The 11,437-nt window shown below is 38.4% G+C and overlaps 1 protein-coding gene across 1 annotated transcript in view; it reads left to right on the top strand.

The window, feature by feature from the left end:
* Positions 1 to 11,437, top strand: part of MAGI1 (membrane associated guanylate kinase, WW and PDZ domain containing 1) — a 767,369-nt gene that overhangs the window by 647,120 nt on the left and 108,812 nt on the right. The window contains exons 6-8 of the mRNA XM_044675760.1: positions 185 to 267; positions 5,649 to 5,684; positions 7,851 to 7,890. Coding sequence (XP_044531695.1) covers positions 185 to 267; positions 5,649 to 5,684; positions 7,851 to 7,890 — 159 coding nt within the window. The remainder of the gene's footprint in view (positions 1 to 184; positions 268 to 5,648; positions 5,685 to 7,850; positions 7,891 to 11,437) is intronic.

Here is an 11,437-nt window from a genome sequence, read left to right as displayed (position 1 = left end):
ACCTCTTGGTGTCTCCAGTTCTTAGAACAGTGCCCAGAACATAGCAACCTTCACTCAATTCTTGTTGGTTGATTAATTCATTGATGTTAGGTTTGGGCACAGAACAAAAGCTCGATGCTTTTTTTCCTTGCAGATTTGTCATCAGTTTATTAACAAGGGGCCCTTTTCCCTCTCTGCTTTACAGCCACAACACAAAAACAACATCTTGGCTAGACCCTCGGTGCCTGACCAAACAACAGAAGCCTCTGGAAGAATGTGAAGATGATGGTAAGGGGCGATGAGGGGACATTCTGTTTGGCCATAACGGCTGAGGTTTGGAAAATGTTTGTGGACGAATATAACAAGTAGCATGCATGGATGTTATCAGGATAATTTCTTATTGAACTTTTAAGTTCATAAGGAAAGTTGCTGCAGAAGCTTCATTATTTAATACATACACTGATTGATGAGTTCTGTAACTTCTAAGATATCCATCTCATTGCATCTTATAAACTTGACAATAATTTGTCTTCATCCACTTAGTTTTTGCTTTATAGATGGTTAGACCCAACTCTATTAAAGTCTTCAGGAGCTCATCCAGAAGTCATAGGTCCCATGAAATACTTGAATTGGCAATTGCCATTCCATATCTGCCCTGGCACCATCTTAGCTTGTCATCTACCTAACCAATGTCCTCACACTTATCTCCAGGGATATATATATACACACATACATACATACATATATGTTTTTGAAGGATCTGTGGTTTTGTAAGTGAGAGGAATTCCTGGTATGATAACTTCCTTCAGCAATCCAACTTGCAATTACTCTGACTTATATAAATTAGAAGATTGGCCTGGCCTACCCAGAAATTCATTGACTCATTGACTTCTGGAGGGTCCACTTCCTCATTAATATCAGAGGTAGGATATTTCTAATTTTGACTAGTACTTGTTCTACTTCACAGAAATAGTACTAAAAATGTTGGTTTTAGAATCAGAAGAACTCAGTACTAAGTATCCACCTGGGTGATCTCAAGTGATCTCTCTGGTGCTCCATTTCATCATAATGTAAAATGAAAAGATTGGACCAACTGGTCTCTAAGATGTTTAAGATGCTTTAGATCTCCCATCCAGAGATGTAGGGAAATTTAGAAATCAGTTTTAGCTAAAAAGTCAGACTTTTCCCACCAGAATAACCTCATTAAGACTAAAGAAAGACCTCAAAGAGTTTAGGTGTCTTTATATCAACTTCGAGAAAGTCTCAGGTATGTGAGAAATGCAATCTCTCAAGAAAGCAGCTGAGTCGTTTCCAATTAAAAACTGCAAATGGCTTATTGGCTCAATAAGTTCCTAATGAAAATGTGTGCTTAGAAATGTTATAGCTTGAATTTCTCTGAAAGGAAATCCTTACGAAGACAGAGTGGTCTGTTTGTTTTTAGTACACTGAAGTCTATTCTCCAAATCACATCATTCTCTTTTCAACACAAAGGAATTAAAAGGCTGATGTGTTGGCTGGCGGCTACTCGGTGTCAGATTTGAGCTTATGAATTAGTGGAATAATTACCCAAAACACATTGCACTAGGGTGTAATGAACTTTTGGCAATAATCTTCTTATGTTGTCCTTGAGTTTTAATAGACAATACAAGGCATCACTGCATTTGTGTAAGTTGTAAATTCATTTTATTATGATGCATGATGTTCCCAGAGGTCTACAATCCCATCATCAACATATAGAGAACTGCCAGGGTGGGAACTCCATGTACCAAGGAAGATTGAATGCTCGTCCATCATTTACAACCTTATAGAATTTCAGTGAGAAAGAAGAATAAATATATGTGAAGATCAAGTGGAGTGATGAGAGATAAACTCAATAACATTTATTAAGCACCTACTACGTTCCAAATATTATGATAAGTGCTGGAGATAATAAATTAGGCAAAAGATAGTCCCTTTTCTCAAGGAGCTCTCAGTCGAATGGAGGAGAGAGCATGTGAACAACTATGTTCAGAAAAGTTATAGACAGTATAAATGAGAAATAATTAACAGAAGGAGAGTATTAGCACAAGTGGAATCAGAAAAAAAAATTCCTTATAGAAAGTGATTTGTTTAGTTATAAACCTAGTATTGCTACCCACATCCCTATCCTTGGTACCCCATAAAATAATCTAGCCATTACACTCTTCAACTTCCAAACCAGAGTAAATGATACTGGCAAAGACCAGTACAAGAAGATGAAACTAAATGCTGGGCATAAATTCATCATTTACAAAATGTGCAAAAACTCCCATGAAGGGTATTTCAGAGCATCATCAGCCCAGAGCTGGAAGGAGCCTTCTAGATCACCTCCTTTACCTCTCTCATTTCACAGCTTGGGAAACTGAGGTCCAACAGATTATTTGATTGACCGAATCCCACAGGAGTAGCCAAGCCACAATCTGAACCAACATCTTTTGACTCCAAATTCAGCAGTCTTTCCCTCTACTAAACTTACTTCAACAACTTGTAGCTAGAATAAAAAGTCCAGTGATTCAGTGCCCTAGCCTGGGGCCATGTTGGATTTTGATTGTTTTCATGGATTTCTCTATGATTACTAGATGTCAGGAAAAGTCATCTGCTCTTCAGTGGAATGTCGGAATGGAGGGTCTTGGCTATTCGTGAATGTTGTATGGCATGCATATTTCAATACACAAAATCTCCCAAAAGTCCTAGCACAATTTAAAGCTTTCCTATACTTTTTGATACCCCCTCCCATGCCCCTATCCAGTGTTTAATTGCAGTATGGAAGTAACCCTAGAGTTTCAAAGAAGATGCCAGTGGAGGGTCAGCACTGGTGAGTCCTTCCCCATTGCCAAGATTTTAGATTGGATTCCAGGGATGGACTTCATGTCTTTTCTCCAAGGGTCAGTTTCAAGTTTAAAGACATTCATTTCCTTCTTGGCTTAGTGGTAATGGGCTCCTCAAACATGGCAGCTTTGAAACCCTGACTACTTTATCGCAGAGCCATTGTGACCTGGGCCAGTGGAGGGGATATCCCTCCCCGTGAAATCACAGCTCATTGAAAAAGCAAATAAATAAGTATTCTAGGTAGAGAGAGTGCCAAGTTTTAAAGGACATAGAATGTAATAAAATCCATTCATCTATGAAAGTGTACTGAAGATACTCAAGCTTATTTATTTCTAATAGCAGAGAATTCTAATCATACATGCAACTCATGCGATGGCTCACGGTAAATGATTGTGAACACTGATTACTGTTGTACTGAGATGCATGAAAATGCTAGACCATTCCAGCTAACAAAATGCCACATGAGGGGACAGCTGGGTGGCTCAGTGGTTTGTGAGGCAGGCCTACAGATGGCAGATCCTGGGTTCAAATCTGGCCTCAGACACTCAGACACTGGTCACTTAATTTCCATTGCCTAGCCCTTACCACTCTTCTGCCTTGGAACCAATATTCACTATCCATTCTAAGACTGAAGGTAAGAGTTTTTTTGTTTTTGTTTTTGTTTTTTAATGCCATATGACCCAAATTTTCCAGATAAGTTTGGTGAAACTAAATAATAACAATAGAGAAGGGTTTCCATTTGAAGAGGAAAGACCAGTGGTTTTGGAGTCAAAGGACCTAGGAACAAACTCTACCTTTATGACTTAATACCTGCAAATAAGGACTCTGTGGACCTCAGTTTCTTCACCTGTAAAATGAGAAGGTTGGATTGCTCTTAGAGGTGGCTTCCAGCTACAGATCTGTTATTCTAAGCCCCTTGGAAGGCCCATTATTGTTCTATCTGTTCTATCTATCACTTCCCTAGATCAATGAGGTATGTGAAAGGGTGCCTAGGAATCAGCCAGCCCAAACCCTTGTATTTTAGAAGAAACATTGGTCCAGAGATGTTGTGACTTTCTCAAGGTTGCTTAGTTGGTCAAGCCAGAACTAAAACAGAATTCTTTCTACTAAGTTAGCCCATCCCTTTTCCCATTTGTTTTTCAGTGAGCCTATTTTCACCCCAAATATGAATGATTAGGCATAAATATTTTGCTTTCAGAATAAGAATTCATGCTAGTTTTTTTAGATTGTGAGCTCCCTGAGGGCAGGAACTATCTTTTGTCTTTCTTGATATTTCTAGTTCTTTGCCCAGTGGTTGGCACATAGTAGGTGCTTAATAATGTTTATTGACTGGCTGAAATAAAAAAGAAGGCTAACCAAATTGACATATATATGGCTTTTTGTTTGGGTGTTCATCTAATCGTGTACCTTTGAACACAAACCATTCTGAAACCTTGCATATAAATATACAGATGTGCACAAGTATACCACGATCAGTACTCACACCTCAGAGGTCCCCAATATTCACTCCTGGGTGCTATTTGTCATTTGTATTTATATAAAGTTTTCTAGCGTGCCTTTGATACCATGACATGAGTGCAGTGTGTGCAGAAACTCATATTGTACTGTCGGTCACAATGGGTGGTTCGCTTGCCTTCCCCTACCTGTTATCCCATATCTCGATGTTATATTGTGATATTGTAACTGTGCTCTGTTACGTGAAAGGTAGAGAAAGACCCGCTCTTTAAGCCCAATGTCCAAGGTAGACGGACCTGCTCTAGTGTGCTGGTTTGCCCTCTGTGACTCGAGGTTCATTCAGGGTTTGTTCCCATTTGGACTGTGTGTTCCTTTCCCAGGCATCACTCAGAGACACACCTAAACAGGATGGTTAGGATGAATCTCATCCCCACCGTCAGAACTTGGGTTTATGATGATGTGAACCAGAATTAAACTTTTCAGTTCTGTTCAAGAAATTAGACCCTAATGTCTATTACATGCCTAGAATTCTGCCGGGTGGTATGAAGGGTCCAAAAGAAGTAACTGACCCATCCTTGCCCTATATTTGGAGAAACAAGGCTTATCAATATGCAGCCATGTAGAGGATTAGAGATGACAGAATCCCAATAGGTTTCAAGACGCTTCTCAAGAGAGAAGAAACCTAGACCTGTTTTGGGCCACTGGAAGAAGGACTGCCACCCACACTTCTGTAAATGTATGGAACCTGAGGTATATCCAGGACAATGAGCATGGAGATTCTTGAGCTTCCTTGAGATAACCAACCTAATTAAGTAGAATTACTTTAAAAAAATACACATTGGATTCAAGTTCACTGTACAATATGCCTTCTCATTTTGACCTCGCCTTTTATTTTCAATCAACTGAAAGTCCTTAAAAATTAAGTAATGTCTTAATTGTGAGTGTAATTGCTTAGCTGATTAGAGGAATATTGAAGGATTAAAAGGAGTGAGATATTAAAAGGCCTGGCAGCTTTATTCACTTGGAATGAGATCCGTAATAAGTGACTCTCACTTAAGAACATGGAAATTGCAAAGCCATTTGTCATCTTTTACAACCAATCAAAACCTATTTTGACATGCAAGGAAATGATCCCTATAATTATTTTGCCAATACAAGCACTTGATGTTTCATGATTTGCATTGATTGGGGTCTGAAGAGTTCCAAGGGTGGAAATGAGATGAGCCAAGAGCAGGTAAGGTCCAGATAACAAAATCGGGGTGTGGGCTGCTATTTTTTTTCTAAAGGGTGTTTTCTTTCTTGGTGCTGGTGTCTGAATTTTTCTTTTCCTCTTTTCTATCTCATTTCCTGCTCTTCCTTTGGAGAAGAAGGGGTACACACCGAGGAATTGGACAGTGAACTAGGTAAAGCTCCTTTCTATCTTTCTGTTTGCTCCATGCCTTAGATTATAATTTTTTTAAATCTTTAGTGAATTGCTTAATCCTTCTGTTTCATTATTTTGCACCTTTCCAATTATGATTTTTATTTGGACTTATCGCTGAAAGGTCAACTTGATAACCAAATACGGCTGACTCTCTAGTTATGATAATTGGATTTTCTGCAGGAAAGTTCTTAGTTGATGAGGCTTTAGAAAGAAATAAACTGAATCTGGAAGAAAGAGCTTAGAAAAGGGCAAGGAGAGACCTGAGATTATTTTAAATCTCCTCTGACTTTCTGGGAACCCTGGAATGATTTTCCTTTTACTTCCATCATCATCATCATCATCATCATTAATTATTTCTGGGTCTCCCTATCCCACCCAGGCTGGAACTTCTGAAACTATTCCTGGTCTAGTAGATCCCACGTTTAGTCATCATGTGAACTTTAGCTCTGTTTCCAAACTGGGTTGATTTGCCCCTCCTCAGATAACCAGGCAACCCCCATGCCCATAGGGCTTCTGCCATATTAATGCTAAATCTAGGATGGACACCCAATCTTCATAACCTACTGCATCTCTGAACTCCCACCATCCTCAGCCTCCCTAGCAGATTGGATCATAGGCATCTCCCATCATACGTGATTGCCCTCAGCTTTTAAGAGTTGATCATAACTACATTTTTTCATTTAAATAAAACATCCAAGTAATAAATGCTTGGTGAATGAATGAGAAGGAAAGAGAGAAATTTAGAATTGGCATTATTTCCTGATTGAACTGTTGGATTTCCTGTATTTTGGGAAGTGACCAACAAGAAATGATGATAACCCTATTGTGTTGTGTGTTGTAGTTGTGGCCCCTGGCTAGATTTCGTTGTGGTTGTGAATTAAGGACTAACTAGAGCTTTGCGTAATATTCCCTAGTCTATGTTCATATATCTCATAAGTTCTTAAATACTTAGTATTAGCTACCAATAATAATATTAGTAACTTATCTAGGACAAACTAGATTCACAGAAAATCCAAAAAAAAATTTTTATTTTGATTTTTAAATGATGTCAGACGTTGTTTGCTTTGAGTGTGAGAGAGATAATTAGCAGCACATTTACATTTTTATTGTGGTGAGTTTCAACAACATTGAAATTAATTTGCAGCCTCTGAGTGCGAACCACCTAATGCTTGGAAGGGAATGGTTGATGTTAAACTTGCAGGAGGTCAGAGAAGATTGACCAGGAATAGTCATCTCGGATTAAGATCCTTTAATTATTATTATTTTCTAATGAAACAATTTGAAATTATGGCCATAGATTAATTAGGATATAAAATACTCTAAAATTATGTGTAATTACATAAGATAGACTTTCCCCCCTCAGATTTATTTCTAAATCTTCTTTGTCTTTTGGGGGGCATGATAGTTGCACGTTTGTCCAGCAGCATGGTTGGTTAGCCAGGATTGTGCAGCAAATATCATTTATGTCTGGTTTCCTTAATGCGTTGGCTATATTCTGTTGTGGAGTGATGTGCTAGCAACAGTCAATAAACTATTGACCATTCTATTTTTAAGACATACAAGAAACTATTCTTGTGGTCAGTGTGGGAGGAATGACACTGAGGCTAATCCTATATATTAAGACAATTGGAGAGAAATTACACCAGAACTAATTGGCTCATTCGAACAATATACGACCAAAACCATTAAAAGGGACAGCAAAAATGATCCCATGCCATAACAGATTATAAGAATTGTTTGTTCAAGCAACCCAAGCCACAGTCCTTGGTCCCTGAACAGAAAAGAAATGATCTGAAAGCTATTGCGAACAGGACCACAGTGATCGGCTTCATCAATATCGATTTGAAGTCCAGATTTATTAGAAAGGAGCTATGACATAGTTAGGATCAAATGAAAGTTTGTAAAAAGGGAAAAGACAATACCTTCGTGTTCAGTATCCATTGGATCACTGATGAGTTACAAGAGCCATTATATTTCCAGTTCAAAATGAATGATAAAGATGGGAAATAATGGAGCAAAATAGAGGGAAAAAAATCAAGGTTACATTTCTGTAGCCCTAATATTTTTATGATCCTTTGTGGATACACTTAACTCATAGTAGCTAGAGAACATAAGCCCTGGTTTTTTTTATGATTTTCTCTGAAAGGTACATATAGGAGAAAGGTGAAGAGGAAATGGCTCTTAAGGTCAGGATTCTAATTCTGCCTCAGACAAAATAACCATGATTGAGCATGTCACTAAACATCTCTGGAGTTCACTTTCTCATTATTAAAATGAGAAAATCAAACTCATTACCAGCTGAGATCCCTTCCATCTCTAAATCTGTGATCCTAGGAGTGTGCCCATTTGTAGCAGAGGCATGATTCAGGGGTCTATACATGTCTTTGCTGTTGTTCACTCATTTTTCAGTTGTGTCCAATTCTTCCTGATCCCATTTTGGGATTTTCTTGGCAAAGATATTAGAGGGATTTGCTTTTTTCCTTTCCAGCTCATTTTATAGCTAAGGAAACTGATGCAAATAGGGTTAAGCAACTTTCCCAGGTTCACATCTAGTTAGTGTCTGAGGCCAAATTTGAACTGAGGAAGATGACTGACTACAATCCCAGTGCTCTGTAGCTCTGTATCCTAGTAATGCTTAACTCCTGAGAGAGAGAGAGAGAGAGAGAGAGAGAGGAGGGGAGGGGGGGAAGAGGGGGTGAGGAAGAGTGAGAGTGAGAGTGAAAGAGAGGAAGATGTGAAGGGAGAGAAACAAAGACAGAGATAGAGATAGAGGGACAGGGGAGAGGGAAAGGGGAAGAGAGAGACAGAGAGAGGAATATATAGATAGATGGATGGATGTGTGTATATATGGATTATGTGTGTATATATAAATACATGCACACAATATATATATATGGTACCTTCATGTATATGTCAATAAATATGCATATACAAGTTATTCCCATAGACCAGTGATTCCCAAAGTGGGTGCCACTGCCCCCTGGTGGGTGCTGCAGCAATCCAGGAGGGCAGTGATAGCCACAGGTGCATTTATCTTTCCTATTAATTGCTATTAAAATTTTTTTAAAAATTAATTTCCAGGGGGCTAAGTAATATTTTTTCTGGAAAGGGGGCGGTAGGCCAAAAAAGTTTGGGAACCACTGCCATAGACCTTTTCCACCATTATCCAATATAACCCATTTCTGTGATAAATAAATCCTAATTTCAAAAAATAATGGGCACTATTCTTTTTAAGCTATGAACATCAAAATGCAAAAAATAAAAATCTAACATGTATATAGTATTTTTAAATCTGCAAATCACTTTTCTTAAGTATTTCAAATCATCCTCACCACTACTCCACGAGGCAGGTGTTATCATTATCACCAATTAATAGATAAGAAAATTGAGGCTGTATCCACAAGCTAGTAAGTTTGAATTCACATTTTCCTGACTCTTATCGGTACATCATCGAGCTGCCATTTCCCAGAGTGCCACTTTCTAACCTGCCTCTAAAAATGCCGTCCACCTGGTGGCTTTCCTTTTTGACCCATGGGATTTGATTTTAGAATTTTGATTTGTGAACTGGGTTGCCTCAGCTACATCAAGACTTCTAATACATAGTTGCTGTTTTGGAACTGTCAAAGAGCCCTTCAAAAATCTCCCAGCAAACCATATTCTCAACTAGTGCACCCTTGTAACCAATATTCTGAGTTGTGGACTGCTTTAAGTGAAATAAACTTGCTTTTGGGGATAACTAAAGTTAATGGATTTGGGGGGAAAATACAAAAATGTGGTCTGAAAAAGTGTTCTCTTTATATGTTGCATTTGAGTTTCTAAAAAAAAAAAAGCCATAAGTCTGTTGTGATGTCTTTATGGCTTTTGCAATTTGCTCCAGTTGATCTGAAAGGTACTTAAAGGAAGTCCCCAGCACTTGGGCTGCTCTCCCTTTCCCCCAGTGAGTATCACACAGGATGGGGCAGGTTTAATTAGGCTGAAATCTGCATTCTAGAAGGAAATATCCACATCAATCTAGTGGGATCACTTCCAAGTCTAAACATTAGACTGTTTAAGGTTCGTTCTTGCTGTGACAGAATGATTGGGAGCCCAGTTTCGAGATCAACAGGGCTTTCAAATACAGCCAGCAACTGCCCAAAATCTCTCCACAGCCCTGCATGGGACCCCATCCAGATAGGTCAGCCACCAGACCAAACCAAAGAAGATAGATCTCTGTTCTCAGAACTCTTCAGGAATGACTTCACAGCCTGTCCCCTGGTCTGATAACTATTGTGATTGGGAGATGTGTCCAAGAACTTTCCTATGGTTTGTATTTTTAAACTCGAATCAGTCCTATCCATTACCTTTGCCCTTGGAACATGGCCACATTCCCAGTCAGTCTTTCTGCTCTTATTTAATAAAATCAATAATTTTAATTAATAGTATGAATAATTAACATTAAATAAAATTATTGCCACTAAATTATATTATTAATATAGAATCAAATTATTACTACTAAATAATGTTACTAATAATTTTAAACAAAATAATCATTTTTCTAGTGCCTTTATAGTATCCATACACATGGACCCATTTGAACCTCACAACAACACTAGGAAGGAAGGAACATAAAGGTTATTACCCCATTAGATAAATGAGGATGTTGATTCTTGGAGAACTGCAGTGAAATGCCTAACATCTCACAGCTGTCCTTCCATGTGGGCTTCCCAACTCCATGCCCATTGTTCTAATTCTCCCTCCATACAACTTCTAGCTAGCTGTCTATTGATTGTCCTCTATTTACTCTGCAAAAGAAGTTAACTTTATTGGAGGAACCAAGAAGACCCCTAGAGCTTTGTAGTTTTCTTTTAAAAATTAAGATACTCACTTTTTAACTGTATATATATTCAGTCTAAAAATTAACATCATTCCCTTCAAAAGAAATTTCAGCCCATGTCTTTACCTGTCCATCCCTTATCATCCTATTTTATGAGCAAATGATCTCAAGAAATCAATTTAAGAAACCAATTTGAAAAAGTCATGATTTATCCCAGTGAAAGAGTCTTTCTCCGTGCACCCTTGCCTTATTCCCACATGGTTAGCACTTTCATCTGCCCCATCAAAGAAGAAGCACGAAATCAGATGCCACATTTTATGTCTTTTAATTTCCTGATTCTGCTCTTTGTTCCTGACTGGTTGGAAACATTCTTCTGGCTTGTTTTTATTTAGATGGTAATTTTCAGTGTTATTTAGGCAAGCTGTTTCCTAAACCTTCCCATTATAAAGGTCTCCAAGCCTCAGTTTATGAGAATGCCAAATGATGTCAACATCTGCAGAGAGCCCTGGTGTGTACACTCAGCTGCTTAGGGCTGAAGGATTCCAACACCTTGAAAACTTGTTAAATGTAAAAAAATGAAATGGGGCGGGGGCTGTCTCTTTGTTTGCAAACAAGGACCATGTGGAGTAAAAGCTGCGAAATGAATGTCTCACGATGTTCAGCCAAACCTGAAAGCGAATGTAAACTTTGAGTAATTAGGCTGCCTGGTTGTGTGCATGTGTGTGTGTGTGTGTGTGTGTGTGTGTGTGTGTGTGTGTGTGTGTGATCCTCATTCAAGGTAGACTCCTGGTCATGGAACTGAATTTGATTAGCTAAGGCTGAATAAGAGTGGGATTTCTCTTGCTAATGTCAGCTATATAAACATCTACCTTTAATTTAAAGGAAAGAAAGACAGAAAGAAAGAAAGAAAGAAAGAAAGA

Source organism: Gracilinanus agilis, chromosome 1, assembly GCF_016433145.1.
Source record: "Gracilinanus agilis isolate LMUSP501 chromosome 1, AgileGrace, whole genome shotgun sequence".
In the NCBI taxonomy this organism is placed as follows: domain Eukaryota; kingdom Metazoa; phylum Chordata; class Mammalia; order Didelphimorphia; family Didelphidae; genus Gracilinanus; species Gracilinanus agilis.
Note: the sequence above shows the minus strand (reverse complement) of the source record. Positions and strands in the feature narration are given on the sequence as shown.